This window comes from Lepisosteus platostomus, chromosome 8, assembly GCF_059453375.1.
Source record: "Lepisosteus platostomus isolate fLepPlt1 chromosome 8, fLepPlt1.hap1, whole genome shotgun sequence".
NCBI classification, from domain to species: Eukaryota; Metazoa; Chordata; class Actinopteri; order Semionotiformes; family Lepisosteidae; genus Lepisosteus; species Lepisosteus platostomus.
In genome coordinates, this window is record NC_142618.1 from 48,177,920 (window position 1) to 48,197,361 (window position 19,442).

Consider the following 19,442-nt stretch of genomic DNA (forward strand, 5'->3'; position numbering starts at 1 on the left):
AAACTATAATCATCTATAATTAAACATTATTATTTCTTAAAATACCACAATCTTTATTTTACAATATGAAACTACTTTTGATTCAGTTCTGTAACTCTTAATTAAGTGAATAGGACATTAGAAACTGAAAATAATAACACAATGTGATAAAGATTTACCAGGTACTGTTACAGAATATCCAAAATGTTAACATTTAGTCAATCTAATAAATCACCTCCTCTGACCTTGTGGACCTCAAGAAGTAGGCTTAAACATTTTTTTCTAAGGAAGGTTAGTTCATTATGTTTTTGTAATATAAAAGAAAACTCTTGGATGATAATTCTGGAACTGTTTAATGCCAGGTTAAAGAGACTTACCATTTTTACAGTCCTTCATACTGCTTTCAGAATATCATATAAAACTATACCCCACAGCCAATGGGTTCATAAAATGTCAAATTTTCAATTACCAGACATGTTTCTTTGCTCATGAAATACAATTATCTGTCAATTCCCTTTTAAACACACTGTTTCATTTTATTTAAAAAAAAAACATTAGGTTTCAAATAGTGAAAAAGAACACCTGGAAACAGTTACAGAGAGACAGGGAAGTTATGATTTATAGAAAGTCTCCATTTCAGGATGACACTTTTGTCTTCATAGTTTATATACACTAAAATGATTCTGAAATAAATATTCTTAACACAAAATTTGACATAGATACTGATTTAAACAAAGCATAACCATGCTAGACTACAATTTTTGGAAACTTCTGTACTTCAAAGATCTTTTTTTTCCAAATAATGATGTACATATTTTTCTGATCCTGAAGGAATGGAAAAGAATAGAAAAAACTTAAGAAAAAATATGCAACAGTTTGGTGATTCTCTTTATTAAATTTAAAGTTAATATATTGTTAGAAATGTGAGGCTATGAAAATGGTGAAAATCAGGATTTGACTGAGCGGCTTTATCAATAATTGAAATAGTTATTCATTATCCACAAATTGTGAGTGATTTCTTTAGGATATATCTGAGTGGCTGGTATAATTAGAGGCACATTAATTCTTTGTTCTTTGGCATAGCTATGGTAGGGGACCAATAATACAGGCACACTTGGTTAAACAATTATTTATTACAATGACAAGACACAGACTACACTACAAACAACACATATGACACAGAAGTGACTCTATGTACAGTATTAACAAACAAGGTGATTCAGAGGCCTAATATTCCAGAAAATCCCAAAGTGCTACTAAGCATTGAACTCTTAATGTCTACAGAAGCCACATAAGAGATAATGTCATGCCCAGTACACTCAGTGACAGATAAGCTGCCTTCTAACTAAATACAATGCAACCTTCAGTTAAATCTCTCTCTCTGCGCCCCAGATGCCACAAAATAAATGGGAGCCTATATCACTATCCATAACAATGCACCCTAAGCAGGAAAGATGTTTCTAACTGAGGTATCTTTTACCAAGGAAGCCCACGTTTCCTTACAAACACAGAGTAACATGCTCTCTCTAGCAAGGTTCAAACACTTATCTCCAGCCAGGTATGGTTTGGATGATCATGAAGTAGGGGCTCTCGCCTGGCGCAAGCTTCACGTCTCAACTCCTCTGGACTCCTCTCTCTTCTCCTTGTTCCCTGCTTCTTGTTTCTTCATTCTTCTCCCCTGTGCAATATCTTGTATTTCTCCTTGACAGTCATTAACCCACAACGTACCATACCTAGGTATACAAAGGTAAAGTTAAAGTAAAGTTATAAGTGTTTACTCTTTCAAGTGTCACAAACATTATCTAAAATCTAAAAGACACTTTTCATCTCAGAGTTTTCTGTTCTCTGGCACAGCTTTGGTGAAAAGAATAATAAATCAGGCACACTGGGTTAAACAAAAAAATATTAATAATTGCACAACACAAACTAAACAACACTCTAGGTGTCTTGAAAGGCCTAGGTATTGCCCAACCAGGAGACCCCAGACTGCTACCAAGTATTTGAATCCTATGCCTAACAGTCCCAAGAATATAGATAAACCCACCAAACAGAATACAACCTAGAGTCAAACCTCTCTCTTGATAAACTCAGATGCTACAAAAGGAATTGGAAGTGTAATTTTCTATTCCAAAAATGCATCCATTAACCAGGAGAGAGCATTTATAACTTAGGGATTTCTATGTAAGAAATCTGAGTTAAATCTGAGTTACCTGAAATCAACAGAACAGCAAATTGTCTTAACAAGGTTCAAATACTTAATTTTAATCTGGTCTTAAAGGCCGTTTAGAAAAAGGACCTCCATCTCCACTGTCTCTTCTCCTCTCTCATGAACTCTCTCTGTCTATCTTGCTCTCCTCCATCTCTTTCTCTCCTTTATCCTTCTTAATTATCATACCTGCCTGATTCTATTCTGTTTTTCAACTGTTGATGAGTCTTTTTACCCAGAACCTTAATTAATCAAGGTAAACCAGACTATTCCTTTGATCAGTGTCTGTCAGACCATCTTCCATTCAGCAAACGCCTCTGTTTTTTTATTGCTTTGAAGCTCCTGAAAACTACAAATGTTGACATGAGCTAGATGTTTGACTTTTGTCCCTATATTCTTGAAACACCTCAATAGTCACTTCCAAATACCATAACATAAATATAAATATATAAAATAACCATTATTTACAGATTTATTTTCTCCAAAATAGAAAATATTGGAGGGTTTTCACTAGATGGCACAGGGCAGGAGTTTTGCAGTAGGTAGTATTGAGGAGAACTAACAGTCAGCTTGTGTGAGGACATCTCAAAGTGCTCAAAATAGATGTAACAAAATACAAAAGAAAACACTGGAAATTATACCATATCATAAATACAGACTTCAGTAATACTTTAAATATTTTTATGTGTTGACAAATAATTATTGTGTTTAAAAAATATAATATTTAATCTACTTATAAGTATACTACTTATACTTTAAGATACTTCCCTTTAAAATTGGAACTGGTTATCACATGAAATGGAAAGAACTTAATTAAGTTTGTAATTTAATAGAAATGTCTTTATGTTTCATAATTATGGAGAGCTGTAAGCAAAGACAAATTTTGATATTAAAAATAATATGCTATCACCAAGAAATAACAAAAGCACATTTCATAAAGGCACGCAGTTTTGTCATCATTCGGTTTGAATGTTTATACTGATATATAATATGTAGCCCTGTCATATTTAAAAGCGGCCTTAATGTAACTTTTGTTGATTGTGAATTGATGGATGAATTTACCACCTAGAAATTGTTATGGTAAATTGTGAAAGCCCTTTAGGGCTATTAGGAATCAATTGGACAAAATAAAAAAAAGCAATATTTGAACATAGATTCAAACCTAATGTGTACAATTTAGAATAAAATTGAAAAAAAATGTACATTATAATAAATCACCAAGAGTAATAATATAAATGTAAATTGATCTGTTGTGATACAAATGGCTGGAAATACAAAGAAATGAATAAAATCTGAATTACATACATTGTCTGCTTCTCATAAAATTACTTCATTTCATCATACTGTCGTAGTCTGTCATAGTCTCAGAGACAAGTAAAAGGAGTATACTTTTATCTCCAGATGGTCTGTCTTAGATTAATGAACTAAGAGATCCTGATGTTGGATATTTATCTCTATAGATACCAAAATGGACCTCCTTTTCAATGTCGTAGTCTGTGCCACAGACTCGGGATATGCTGCTTATCAGTGACCATTTCCATCTTCATTCCTAATGTTTTACACAGAGACATGAGTTGCGAAGCTTATTGTCTGGTCACAGTAACGGAAAGATTATTAGAAGTCAATAACGACATAATTGTAGTGTTATGCACTTAATGCTTAACAATATTATAATATATCATATTATATTATATTATATTATATTATATTATATTATATTATATTATATTATATTATATTATATTATATTATGGATAACACAAAACAAAAAGGGGAAAAAACACTACAATACCTGCTAGTAGGTGCACTGTGGTGTAACATTTTAATATGTTGGGGTTCGTATTTTCACCAGAGTACCCAGTGGATTGTGGACATTCTTGCAGAAAGTTAAAAACATAATTATGCTAAGTAAGTGAGCTGTACTATTAAAGGTTTTAGCAATACGCTTAGGCTCTTTGTTGATCTTAAGAGCAGATCCTCCTTTGAAGAAGGGATATCTACAACCAAGTGGTTAATTTTGGATTTGCCAATGATTTCATTGAGACCACTAAGAGATACAACTAAGATAAATTAGTTCTAAGCTCCAGGTCTCTATCTACTTAACCAATACTAAATGTATTCTTCACATTAAACTGCTTGTGATGCAAGATGAAGAAGCCAGTGATACTCCAGTAAGATGCTCACATGTGTGTATTTTGTAAAAGGAGGTTTTTATGGTAAAGAAGCACCTGACCGAAGAGAAGCATCACTGCTACACACTAAGCTGTGTATCCGATGTCAAGGCATATGTGATTACACCAGACAACCTCCTATCTATATTCCGATTGTCACAAGGAGACAACATTTCCAAGTAAAATATTTTGTCATAATAATATATCTTGGAGCCAAAAAAAAAAACTAGCCATTAAATAAAGTAGACCTCAGGTATAAGGGGATGATCAGAGCCAAGAATGTCAAGTAGATTTCTATTACAACTACAGTGTATTTATGTAATATATTGCTATATACCTGGTTTAGAAGTTCTAACATAGAATTTCTAACAGCAGAATTATCCATACTCTATAAAGTGCTGTTTTTCTTCTGGGTATGCTAAGTAAACATATTTGTTGTTGATGTTGTTGTTGTTGTTGTTGTTGTTGTTGTTGTTGTTGTTTTTTTTTTGTTGAGAGCTGTACTAGTGCTCTAGTAATAGTAATAATGTACAAAAACATGGGTAAATACTGAATAAGTACTTTACATTTTGAGCATTTGCACACAATAAAAAAGCTAATTTTAAAGATTAATTGAACCCAAAAAGTGTTTAAATTAAATTGGGAAATATTTTTTTCTAATAAAGAAACAATGCAAATAGTTATTCTAGTACCTAAACTAAAGTAACAAAGGTTTTAGTTAAATTAAGTTTGTGGTGAACAAAAGAAAGCAGGGGTTGCTCCATTATTAACTAGTGGTGAGTTAAAGGGTGAGCGCATGACAAATATAAAAGAGCTCTACCACCAACTTCAATTTTAGACAAAGGATTCACAGTACGGTGTTATGTGTGAGCTTTCTTTTAGTTTGCATGAAAAATGTTAAAAGCCATGATAAATAAACTCACACTATCAGTGCTTTTCCGTGTAATTCACCCTTGTTAAAGAATAAGCATCATTGAAAATGTTAATTCTTTAATAATGCACTGCACATTATTCACATTCATTATTGCGTTATTGCTACTTGCATGTGTTTCATAGGTACAATTGTTACTTCTTGGCCTGATATGGACAGAGAAGCCAAAGAGCAACATTTGGTGATTGTACAAGTGAAAGACATGATGGGCCTGAGAGGAGGATTTTCTGCAACAACCACAGTAACCATTAATTTGTCTGATGTAAATGACAATGGGCCTAAATTTCAGCACAGTAAGTATAAGTACAACTATAGTTTTACTCCCCTATTTTTATTCTAATATTTCCATCTTTATTCTCACATCCAGCATGATCACATCCTGTCCTATATGAGGACAATTTTGGACGTGTTATTTTGGATTTATAGTATTATAGAGAATAGATTATTAATTCCGTCTTAAAAATATTTCCTTTCTGGAACAAAGTACTGCTTAGTCCATTCTGTATTGCTATCCAAGTTCTTTATAAAGCGAGGGAAATATTTAACCCTAAAATAAAGTAAACATTATTTTTCATGATCTTTAGAACAAATAGAAGAAAACAGAATCAATCCTGGTGAAATTAAAGCACTTTGTATCCTGTATACAGATGTCATCCCTTACATGTAACATGGGAGAACTGACCATTAAGAGTTTAAGTCTATCTGTTTTTTTCTATAGATTTTTTTTGTCCTGATTGTAACATTCTATGTGTAATTATACATAGCTGCAAGGCCTTAATTAACTTTTTTTGTAAACTGATATTGTTGTCTTTAACATTATTTTTCTTTCTACAGATAAACACCTTCACGTGCAAATCACACTCATCTAATCACCTTAAATGGTGCAAAAAGGGTGTTCTGGACTACATTTGAATTTACTCCAAAAAAGATCACAGTACATAAAGCCTCTGTATACCTCTGTATACTGCTCCAAGCTTTCTATTACACAGAAAACTCACGTTAATCAGACTATATACCTAAACATTTAAGTATTTAATTTTTTGTCTACATAACTTTTAGGAATATTGTCTAATACAGACAAACACAAATACTTTACCGCAACCAAAATAATGACCAGCTGCTATAAACATAGAAGTCTTGCTGAAGTCTGGTATTGCATTAAGTTTAGCTTTTTATATTTTTCCTTCATTTAGTTTTTTAAGAACTACTTGGTATTTAACATCATAAACAGAATCTACTAATTTAATAGGAAAATGTGTGTGTCCAATAATATCAAGAAAATAATTAAATGAATATATACATAAATCATACAAATATGCTATTTCTACATTGAATATCTCACCTCTAACCAATATAGAGTTCTACTCGTTTCCCATACCTGAGTCAGCACCAGTGGGAACCATAATTGGTAGAATCATGGCTGAAGACAGGGATGTGGGCCTAAATGGCATGATGAACTACACAATCGAGGAGACAGATAGCACAGGTGTGTTTGAGATTCTGACTGACCCCAACACTCAAGAGGGAGTGATTATACTTCAAAAGGTGAGTCACATCAAAACACCTGTATGCATAGATGCTAAAATCAATAAATTCTAAGGGCCGTAGTAGAAGAATTCACCATATTTATATTTAGTGTGAGGGGCCAGTAGATTTTAAAAGTGGTTCTTCTTAATTTATAAAAAGTCATTTTTTTAAAGTAATTTCTTAAAATTTCATTATTTTATACAGTCAGAAAATGCCTTAGTAATTCTGAAAGATATTTAACATGTAAGAATTATTACTCCCACTCAAAAGAGATATTAGTATTTCAGGTGTTTTGTGTAATTCAATGCAATTGTGAAACACCAGTGGGTAATTTCAGTGGTTTCATTGCAAATGAAAACCTCTCAAAAACCAATGTTTTACAGACATGTCAGATCCATAGAAATTATGTTTCAATAATTATTTGTACACTTAAAACCTAATGGTGGTTGTCTTCTTAGTTAGGAGATTATTTTTAAGAACTGCATTTGTCAGTACAGTACAAGAGCTTTAAATGAAAACAATCAGGAGAGTCAATATCAGATATTCAAATAACTGATGTCAGGAATTCTTCCACATCTTTTTACAAATCAATATAATAAAAATTCTGAAAATGTAATATTTGTGAAGAATGACTTATTTGTTTAGTATGTGTTCTTAATATAGAATATTATATTATTATACGTTGTTGGGCCTACTCCTTGTTCTTCAAGGTACCACTACCCTCTTAGCAACCCTTTGAAACTAAGATTCACTGACCTGCAGCAATCACTGGGCACAGGGGCAGTGCTGTACACTCCTGGAAATGCTTGCCCTCGCATTTATTAGACAGAGACAAGAATGCAAGTGCAGGCTCGAGAGAATGGAGAAGAAAATGGAGTAAATTCAAATGTAGAGCAAGACTTATCGTTAGAGTCATCTTTGAAAATTTCTTCCTGGCTGTCCATTGGATGAGCTTATTAATGATGAAATGAATGTTAGTTACTCACCTACTGTATATGTCAAAAAAGAAAGTGTTTTAGCATTTTTCAAACAATGGGAAATTTAAATCCTGAGTCATTATTTTAAAATTATGAAGTTAAAGACATCATTTAACTTGATTTTTAAGACATAATGTTGTGTTTTTGGTCAGGTTCAATGCTTTACATGGACCATTGTTTTCAGTTTTAGGTGCATGTGGGCATACAGTACATGCCACTGTACAGCCCTCTAGAGTGTATGAGGTGCAGTTGGTATACCAGGTTGGCATCCAGGTTTTCCAGACAGCAACACATCCTGAAATTTGCCTGCACAAATCTGATGCAGGCCTACATTTCTCTGTAAACCTTTCAGGTGTAGAAGTGAATCCTTAAAGTATTGTAGCTGCATGTGGTTGTCATACAATTAATACTATGTTAAAATCTAACTAATCTTGTAACTATGTTACAAATCAGATATTGTGTTAAATCGAATGAAATTCTGGTGAATCGGATTCAATTATTCAGACCAATTAAAGAATTTAATACAAATGGTGATTTCATTCATTTATAAATGCAACATTTTTTAATTATATTAATATTAATTGAATATTTAACATACTGTAATATGTGGACTGCACATACATCCTCATTAAAGCTCTTACAGAGCCAAATAAATCAGTTCACAACATCAATGTTTAAAAAAAAACAAATTTAGCCTAAAAATATGAATATTGATTACACAAAGACAATAACAACTATCAATGATTTCCATCAAAAAAACGTAAACTTATTTTTAAACTGACTATTATTTTTAATGTGAACTTTGCAAGTGCTCATGCGAAATGTAGTTAGATGAGCACATCGAAACTTAACAGAAATAACAATAATTGACCGAGTTACAAATTTGATATAAAATATATTATAAATTATTATTATTAAAAATGTTCAAAAACCTTTTCCATTTAATTACATGATTCCTCATTAATATTCTATATTAAGCGGATCTAAAAAAGTAGTACAAAAGATTAAATGAAGTCTAGATTTCCCTAACATTTAATACACCACAAATACAATCTATTTTTGGCAGCAAAATGCTAAATTTGGCATTCTTAAGCACACTGCACTATACTTCCCCACAGCTTACCGCCAATGCAAGTTTTGATGCACTTTGTAGATGGCTGCACCCGTATGCAGTCATCCTTATACTATTGCCTTCACTTTTGTTAAAATGGCTTAACAATATGTTTGTGTATTTATCAGAGTAAAGATTCATGTTTAAGTTTCACTTGTTATAAGTGCAGTCATTACTGTTTATTACTGTTTATGGAAAAAGGAATCATTTTTTAAGAGGCTGATGTTTAAGCATGTAGAAGAAGGAATATATAATTCTACAGTAGTTCAGTACATGAAGTAGATAGTATGAACTAGAACTAGAACTGATATTCCTTGTCTTGGAATCTATTAAATGTGATTAAATGTGAAATTTACACATACCTGCATAAAGAACTAATCGATCATTCAATATTAATATTGTGAAATAATTTAAGCTAAGTTGAAACTCCAGATGCACTTACAGTATGTTAAGGTGGCGCAACAGTATTTCATTTAATTCCTCGTTCAATTTAATTTGGACACAGCATTAAATCAGATGCAGCTAAAATTTATGTATCTTGCCTCAGGAATCTGTAAATCTGGTAATTCTCTGATATTGTCTAACTCTTTTGAAAGCCAGTGAATATTACTAATGCTCACCATCTGAAGCAGTAAGATCAGTATTTCCATTGAGAGGTAAATATCCTGAGTAAAGTCAAATTGACTACCAAATTAAGCTCTAAGGCTAGAGCTCAAAATAAGTCAAGTAATATATCACTAGAGCTTATTGTACATCTATACTTTACATATCAATAGACAAACCAAATGAGTCACTATGTGATTTGGCAAGCCTGTCTCAACACAAACAAATTCCCACCTTTCGCTCAATTCTGTCGACAAATGTTTCTACAGTACGCTTTACCAGATAACATTCCTTTCAAATAATTTAATGACAAAATATTAGCTGTCTTAATTGCAGTATAAATTGAAAAACAAACAGCAAGTGGAAACATCTGAAATAAAGTCAGAGTGTTATTTTATGAAAGAACAGCCGAAACATTATGTTTTTTTTCTTCTCTTTTCAGCATGGAATAAACCTACTACTACTTGTTACTTTGTTGTTGTTACTGCTGTTCTTTGTTTAGCTTTTGGTCTTTGTATCATTCATTTGTGTATATCACAAATAAACTGAACTGAACTTTTAAGAAATTTAGTGCTTTAATTCAACTACTATAAAAACTGTAGTTTTCAATTAAGCTCTGTCCAGTAAATTATACCCCTGAATTATATTCATGGGGAGAAACATAGCATAAATTACATCTAAGAAAACTTTAGAATGTTATTTGTCTAACTCAGATTAGGCAGACTGTGCTGAATTGGAAATCAGGAGATATAATGTACTATTCTAAATATTATGTAAACTATGACTAAACATTAAATTGGAACAATAAAAAAACTCTGTCCCCTGTAAAATGAGGAGTCTCCTGTATTACACATTTAAACAATGTTTTGTTTGATTACAACAAATTGATTACACATTTAAACAATTTATCAATTATGCAATAGAATCCAAACTAGAGTCAGTATGTAGAATATGTACAAATTGGCAACAGTATTCTAGAGTAGTGGCTAAGCATCTAGACTCAGTACTGAAAGGTTGGGTGTTAAAATCTCAGATAGCCAAAAATATGAAATGCTAAGATGTATAAGTAGTTACAAATAGACTTTTGTGCATTTGTATAGTCACAGTCTAATCACTGATTGAGAGAAACTACCTGTTGGTCCCTATGATCATGATACCTGACAGCTGGAATCCTCCCTATTTAAATGTGTGCTGCCTCAGAGAGTGAAAGAGAATCAGAGTGGAATGAGCCACTGGAGAATTGTTGGCTTTTTTCCTTTCAACAAAACAAAAAAAAATGGAGCAGAAAGTTAGCAAGTTATCCAACAAAAAAGGCCATTGAATCACTTTTTTCAGATATGAATAGGCAGAGTTGTGTGAATTATGCCCTAATATAGAGACAGAATCACCAACCAAGAGATGAATGGCTGGATCAAGAAACAGTATATAGGAGCAGGTTCAGTAATCTATCTACCACAGTATAACCCAGATATAGTAGGGCACAGTATAGAGGCCCGCTGTGAGGGGGTGTCATCTTTCACAGGCTACACTGTGATTTCTTACAGGTCAGACTTCTTGAAGCACAAAAAGTATTTAGGATCTGAATAGACTGAATTTAAATTTAGAATGAGGTGCTTTATTTTGCATTCTTTATGTTTGTGGAAATATGTATTCCCATTTTTCTGGTATTCACTGGAGAAAGAGAACTTATTTCTGGTTACAGAGTATTTTACTTTGTAAGAATGGTTTTACTTTCCATTTACTGAACTGTATCTCATTAGGAACATGTTAGGATCTGTCTGCTCTCACTGAATCACCTGGGTGACTAAGGCTTGGTTCTGTAAACCAGCATACACAGGGCAGGTACTGTCATTTATTTACTGATAATAGTCAATGTATGTTTAGTAGTTTTGTAAATAGTAAGCAGAAACATCTACGCTATTGCCAGTTCATTTACTCTGAAACCATGCAGTCCCAGTATTAAAGAATACATAAACTAAACTTGGCATTTCCTGACTATCGAGGAAAGATGTTTCTATATTGTATATACTTGCTGCAACACAAGCAGGCATCAGGAATAACCTCTTTGCCTTATTTTATTTAATTTATTCACAACCATCCCCCTGTGTATTACTGTATACATAGTGGGTTTCCTCTTCATTTTTTCTTCCACTGTGCAAAGATGTACTCGTAGGTTAATTGGCTTCTAAGAAAGTTGGCCATGGTGTGAGTGTGTGTGTTTGTGTCTGGTTTGTGCCCTGTGATGGACTGGCATCTTGTTCAGGGTGTATCCTTGCCCCCTTTGCTTACTGGGTTAGACCCAGGCTCCCCCTGACCCTATACTGCATAAAGTGGTTTAGAAAATGAATGAACGGCTGGATATTAAATTTACTGACTGACACTTTTATCCAAGCTGACTTACTTTGATGAGAAATTCTTTGATTGTAGATGGCGTTTAAACAGGACAAAGTTATTGATCACACATGTAAAAAATAAAGGGAAGAATAGGAATATTTTCATAGATGTGAATGAATCCCCACTATCTCAACTAAGTAAATCAAAAAGTGTTATTTATATTGTGTTAAAGTGAAATAGAAATGAAGAAAATAACACTGCTACTGTACAAGGGTGCAAAGGACACAGCTTAAAATGTTTCAATCACTAATGATCACAGATTTATTTCCCATCATTTGCCCTGAGATAAAAAAGTAAGAATACATTTAAAATGCTGCACTGTGATTGTTATCATATGAAATGTTGAGTTTTTAGTACAATCTATGACTATAATTGAATAAATACTTAAATAAGAAGCTTTATGTCAAAAATAAAGACTTAAATTCATCTAGACACTTTTTTTTCTAAAAATTAGATTAAAAAACATTTGGAAAACAAGTTATTGTATTTGTGAGAGTGTGAAAATGTAAAATAATTACATTTTGGAAAAAATATGAATATATATATTGATGATACTCAATCAAGACTTATTTAACAATTGTTTTAACAAGAAAGCAATCAATAATAATAACAATAACTTTGTTTACTTCGATGTTGGAGGCTAGTATGGTAGCACAAACAGTTGTGTAACTATAAAGATCTAAAAGCAGTTTCATTTCCTCTCCCAGGATTTTTCATCTGAATTCCTGGTGTACCCATGAATACTTTTAATGTATGAGTACACCATGAACATCAAAAAACTAAATTCGCTTATGATTTTCTGCTATTAATTTGAAAAGTGTAAACTTAGAAATTTTGAGAAATTCAATAGAGATATTAAATATGATTTATTAAATATGATATTAAATATGATTTATTTTCTGAAAAATACACTTTTAGAAATCATGGGGTTCAAATGCTTTTTAGAAAAACAAACATACTGTATCTCACACCACATTAATAAGTTCTAAGTACAACAAAGTGGACTATTCCAGAAAAAAAATGGAATCTATGAAATGAAATGTGGTGATTAAAGAACTAAAAAATAATTTCCAGTCCTTTTATTTTGTGTTCAAGAAGTCAAAATGTTGTACTGCCTCAAAGCTGTAATTCTTAACATCTCACAAAATAAAAATAAAATAAAATAAAATGTACTAAAATTGTTCTACAATTCATTTGTGGAGCATATTTTAGTGAACAGATAAGGAACTGCAGTCCTTGAGGTACAAATTAAAACCATAAAAAATGCTTTCCAACTGAAGTAATTAGTTCACTTAGATAATCTAGAGCACCCAGGCCATATCCTGGCACTGGAGTTGCCCATTTCTGCAACTATGTAATTAATGATTTTTATGCTTTCTACTGTAAGTGTCCTTGTCTTTAATAAATGAACAAAATAGTCATAAAAGTATATATATATGTTGTTGTTTTTTTGTTTAAGGCCTTAGATTATGAAAATAGAAGACGGTTCACCATATCTGTGGAGGCAATCAATGCCTACATCGATACACGGTTTCTCACCTTCAACCAATTCAGAGACAAAACCACTGTGAAGGTAACTGTTGAAAATGTGGATGAGCCTCCTCTATTTTTTCCTCATGAGTATTTTTGGGAAATCCTGGAAAATACAGCTGTTGGAACAGCCATTGGCAGAGTGAATGCATACGACAGAGATGCAGCCAATAATCCTGTTAGGTAGGCTAACTTTAACTTGACTTTCAATAAACACAAAACCTTACCCTGGTGACATGTTTAGAAGTGTGTTCTCTATAAATAACATCATATCAGCACTTCAGTATACAATAATTCAGGTTATATTATGAAACAGTAACCACAGGGGAATGAAAATGATTTATTTTAAATTGTGTCAGCAGCTTTATGCATCCAGTTACCTTTCAACTTTCCCAGTGCCCAATACTTCGTTACATTTATCTTATATTACTTCACCGTGAAATGAAACCTACTGAATAAAACATACATGCTTTGTATTTATTGCTTTTTCCATCTAGTGTATGAGTCTTATCACAAAACACTGTTCATGGGGTAAAAAGTGCATAAATAAAATTAAATAACGAATGAAGATGGAAATAATGTGTGGGTCTGCCTGTATCCACCTTTGCATATTATTTTATTTTCTAGCAGGTGTATGTAGTACACAGTGCAAAGGGAAACATTTAACTAGGTGGTGACAAGAGCCATCTATTTTTTCTTCTCAATGCATATGAAGTATGAATCACGCTTGGTAATATTTAATTTGCATTCCCTTACAAAATTGAAATGTCTCATAAAACTAAACCCCAACGTGTCTTAATAACTGCCTTTATAGTTGAACCGCGAGAACAGAAGAAAATTGGCAATCTAGATGAGGCTATAAGGCCCATTTTGCTCTTCTGGTAGTTTAAATCTAAATAAATGTTAACTTTTATCCAGCTATTTCTTAAAGGAGTGTGGGCTTCAACCACCTCGCTGGGAGCCTATTCCAGACACAAGTATTTGTGAAAAAATAATTTCCTATTTTCATGTCTGAATTCTGAACTTTTTTCTCATTTGTGTCCCCATATTGTCAAGGCCCTTTTATTGCTACTTCAGTCTACTGAGTTGACTTACTGTATACAGTTTATACAATACACCACTTAGGATTTTATATTCCGTATTTAATCCAAATTGTTTCTCAGTCTACTTTGTTAATCATTAATATAAATCAGGAAGAGCAACAGGTCTTATCTGAACCCCTGTGGTACGCCACTGCTTACATTTGTTTATTAAGAGGTTGCACTCTTTCAAATGAAACTGTTTTTGTTCCTTGTGCCTATATTTTTTTGGAGTCCTATTGCTTTCAATTTCCTCATATGGGAGGAACACATGCCTGATGTTCCCCATTTTCCTTTCTGTTCCTTACATTTTGAGTATGATTGAGCTATAATAATTTAAGTCTGAATATGATTTATTTTTAAGTTTTTCTTTCTTATTATTGACCTGTGCTCTTCCTATCCCTCTAGAACAGGCTTTTTCTGAGCTTTTGTATCCCCCCATGTGCTTGTATAGTGCTTTCTTTTGCTTCCTGAGTGGATCACAATGTTCATTATATTTGTCATGTATCTTGACCTTTTTTAAGTCCATAAAGAAGAGTAACAATAATGAATAATAATAATAATAATAATAATAATAATAATAATAATAATAAATAATTGCTTACACTTACAGATGCAGCCATTCAAAATACGCGGGCGATACCGCATTATTTTCCGGTGCGCTGTACGCAGTCTACCGCGAGTTACCGGTAAATACCGCTAGTTACCGTAAATTCTCCTATAATACCGCAAGCAAAATAATAGTATCCGGAATTTCCGCAAGGTGGAGCTAATAAAGCTCAACCTCTCATGTTTGAGCTGTCGCCATCAAAGTCTTTAACGAAGATATTACTAATAGTATTAATAATGAATGACCTTGGACAAGCTGTAAACTCAAAGTATTGCCCTGGTCCACATTCTTTTTTTCATTGACCGTCTTTGTAAAAGTAACACCACAGCATTTCGCAATCACGCATTTGTTTCCAATCATGCAAAGTACAGTAATTTTTGAGAATCGATTCACCATGCCTTTCACATGCTCATAAAAGAGATTGATTTAGGAACATAAACATATTACTGTATGCAAACTGTACTGTATACAGTATGTATATGTATATTTAATGTCTTAACTGTGCCCGTTTAAGTATTGAATATTTATATGGAATTTTACCACTGAAGGGAAATCTTAGTGTCTGAGCATAAAAAGAATAGGAGCATACTATAACGCGTGTGAAGGCCATAAACGATATTAATTTTGGAACTTAAACATACAGTATATGGCTGGTCTCGGTACTTTAAAGAAAACATACACACCAGTATTCCATTTCTCCCTAAACATTTTAAGCATCGAAGTCTTTAACTAACGTGATACCGGCGTCAACAAGCATACTTTTAGAATTTGATTAAAAGGGAATATAATATGGAATCGCGTATCTCAAGAAATTAATAACGATATAATTATATTCATGTTGCAAAAAAACTTCAATGGACATAAAAACTCCCTTGCTTTTAACAGAACGTTTCATAATTTCCAACTACGAAATTTATTCAAACTGCGACACTTATTCAATCAGAGCTCGAAATATCACAAGGATCCTCTAGAGCACAGCAAAGACTGTATTAAAAGTATAATGGTGACAAACTAGTATACTTTAGATATTTTTTTCTGAACCGGGGAAAATCTGATCATGTTTCTCTATAACAATAATATAAACATTATTTTACATATCACCTTTATGTGATATCACCTTAAGGACAGCACATACAAGGGTTAATTGCACAATGGACCGCGCAAAGAAATTTAATATAGTCTTCTTTAGGTGTGAGGGCAGGAGTGGATCGCAGAAGGCATAATCAGCAAATTAGGAAAACAAAGAACCGGACAGGTGAGAAAAAGGATCAGATCAGAAAAAGGAACAGCTATAACGCCCAGGTTTTACGCTCCCTCTATGCTGAATGAATAAAAGCATTTTATTAAAAACGCGTTTGCATTTGTCTGGTTATTTACTGTGTAATCTGTGGTTTACATCTACTGTATTGCTTTGAGATGCCACTTTTAAAGGTGATATGTAAAATAAAGTTTTGTATTATTGTTATAGAGAAACATGATCAGATTTTCCCTGGTTCAGAAAAAAGACAATTACAATCTGTAATCTTTCCACTTGTATGTCATCGGAAAATACAATAAGTTTCTGCTTTGTGTAAGGATGGTATCAAAAAGTAATCTAAGTGGTGAGAAAGCTGTGCTCCTCAAAGCGCTTTACAGGATAAAAACAACAGCAATAGTGTTAAGCTGGGATTTTTTTATAGAAATACAAAATTAGATATAATGATGTGCTCCGGCTAAGACATTAACGAGTACAACCCCCCTCTCTGCGGGAGTGCTGGCTGTGACGAATTAAACCGGTTTCACAGGTATTTTCAAAGTAGAAGGGGGCGAGATTTCCAGCGAAAGACACCTCCCCATCCAAAGGCAAGGAAGTTCAGTACTTACTAGTTAAGAAAGCTAGGCTCCTCAATGAAATCGCTTTAACATGCTAATGCGTTGGTGTGACAGTCCGGGCGTGGCAAGCTTCTAATGTCAACTCGACTCGATTGGAAGACAATGAACATATTCTAGCCCTAAATTAATTAATAGCAAACATGGTTTACATAAAAGACATTTTTCCAAGAAAGTTTATAATAATACGATCTATAGTTGAAATCTGAGCCTAAATAAAAAGAAAAAGCATTTTCAGAGAGCAATCACGCTGTGTTTATGTAGAAAAAGCAATTAAGTTTATGAGCAATCTAATTACTTATTCGTTTAAAACGCTATATAAAATAAAGTTTATTATTAATTTGTGGACAGAGCGGTGAACATTATTATGGATAAGACAAAGATAACGATCCTGATCAGTTTAGAAATCTGTGTAAGCTGTAAGGTTTTTACTTCTTAAACTTTTAAAATACACGTTTCGAATAGAAAGAAATCATCTTCCTGGTACAGTATGTATAGCAAACCATGAATATAATTATATTGTTATTAATTTCTTTAGATACGCGATTCCATATTATATTCCCTTTTAATCAAATTCTAAAAGTATGCTTGTTGACTCCGGTATTTAGTTAAAGACTTCAATGCTTAAAATGTTTAGGGAGAAATGGAATACTGGTGTGTATTTTTTCTTTAAAGTATAAGACCAGCCATATACTGTATGTTTATGTTCCAAAATTAATATCGTTTATGGCCTTCACACGCGTTACAATATGCTCCTATTCTTTTTATGCTCAGCTACTAAGATTTCCCTTCAGTGGTAAAATTCCATATAAATATTCAATACTACAACGGGCACAGTAAAGACGTTTACTGTAAATCTTTCTACGACAGACCAACGGACCACAAGTGCCCCTGTCAGTCAACCAATCATGTACCGTGGATCCGCACGTCATCGTGCGTCACAATGCCCGACACCGTAGCCAATTACCTCTGGTACGTGTCTGTACCGCGCACTTTGAATGGCTGCATCTGTATATACTTTGAGTGGACACTCCACTCCACCATACTCCACTCCACCATAGTGTACCAGAACGCTCACCACACATCAGCTATTAGTGTGGAGGAGAGCAGATGTGTGGTAAGCGTTCTGGGAAATTTGGCCAGGATGCCGGGGTTACACCCCTACTCTTTTCGAGAAACATCCTGGGATTTTTAATGACCACAGAGTCAGGACCTTGGTTTTACGCCTCATCCGAAGGATGGCACCAGTTTACATTATAGTGTCTCCGTCACTATACTGGGGCATTAGGACCCACATAGACTGCAGGGTGAGCCCCCCCTGCTGGCCCCACTAACACGTCTTCCAGCAGCAACCTTAGTTTTTCCCAGGAGGTCTCCCATCCAGGTACTGACCAGGCTCACACCTGCTTAGCTTCAGTGGGCTGCCAGTTGTACGTTGCAGGGTGATATGGCTCCTGGCTTATTAATTATGTCTTGAGGAGAATGTTATATGTACAGTACATGTGTTAAAGGGACTAAATATCTCCAGTCAAGATAAAAGGAAACTGAGAGGAACTTTGAGATGAGTATGAAAAGGAGTATGGACCGGGGGACAGAAAAATATTGGAACAATCTTTTGTCCTTTTTTAGAGAACGTACTTTGTCTGCACAAGCCTTGAAAAGTACAAAATAAAAAAACAAATAAACTACAGTGTAAAGGACAATAGTAACCTGCCGGTTACATAAAATATATTCTAGACTGTTTGCAGTTTTTTTTTACTTCTAAAGCTCTGTGACCACTATGCATTTAATGGGATAACATAAAAAAATATGATTGTATGGTCCTGAATAGCTTTTCAAGTATTCAGTGGCTTCATGTTGTCATTTTTAAGGTATTACTTTGATGAAAGAACAAATATGAACAAAATGTTCAGTATTGATCAATATAATGGAACCATTACCATTGCAAAACCCTTGGATCGGGAGACAGCTCATTGGCACAATTTAACTGTTTCTGCCAGAGAGACACGTAAGTGTACAGTCTAATAACAAAAACTTTGGTATTTAAATAAATATATTGTGTTTAGTATATCTGCATATGCGCTTACTGTGATATTAGCATGTGATATAAAATACAAATTGTTCTTCTTTTAACAAAACAACTAAAGAGAAAACTATTTAAATGCAGATCAGCAAGCTACATATTTAGTTTGAGATTAATAAAAGTATATGAAATGGCATTTAAATAAAAAAGCAATAAACACTACTACAGCAGTTATCTGCCCTTAAGTATCTCACATACAGCATTTTACTAAATTGTACATTCAGTACAGCTTCTGCCTTCCTTAGTCATATTCAGACAAGCAATGATTTCATAAGAATTAATCTTTCATGTTCAATTGAGCAAGAGTTTAAGTAACTGAAAATACTAAATCATATGCTGTAATTCACAGTATTTTGACATTTCCATTGGTTT

The 19,442-nt window shown here is 33.3% G+C and overlaps 1 protein-coding gene across 3 annotated transcripts in view; it reads left to right on the plus strand.

Annotated features, from left to right (window-relative positions):
* The window catches only part of LOC148657466 (cadherin-7-like), a 66,510-nt gene that overhangs the window by 30,861 nt on the left and 16,207 nt on the right, over nt 1-19,442 (plus strand). For all 3 annotated transcript variants that reach the window (XM_088643764.1, XM_088643765.1, XM_088643766.1), the window contains 4 exons: nt 5,413-5,580; nt 6,645-6,832; nt 13,359-13,612; nt 18,859-18,995. In XM_088643764.1, the coding sequence (XP_088499890.1) occupies nt 5,413-5,580; nt 6,645-6,832; nt 13,359-13,612; nt 18,859-18,995 (747 nt within the window). The remainder of the gene's footprint in view (nt 1-5,412; nt 5,581-6,644; nt 6,833-13,358; nt 13,613-18,858; nt 18,996-19,442) is intronic.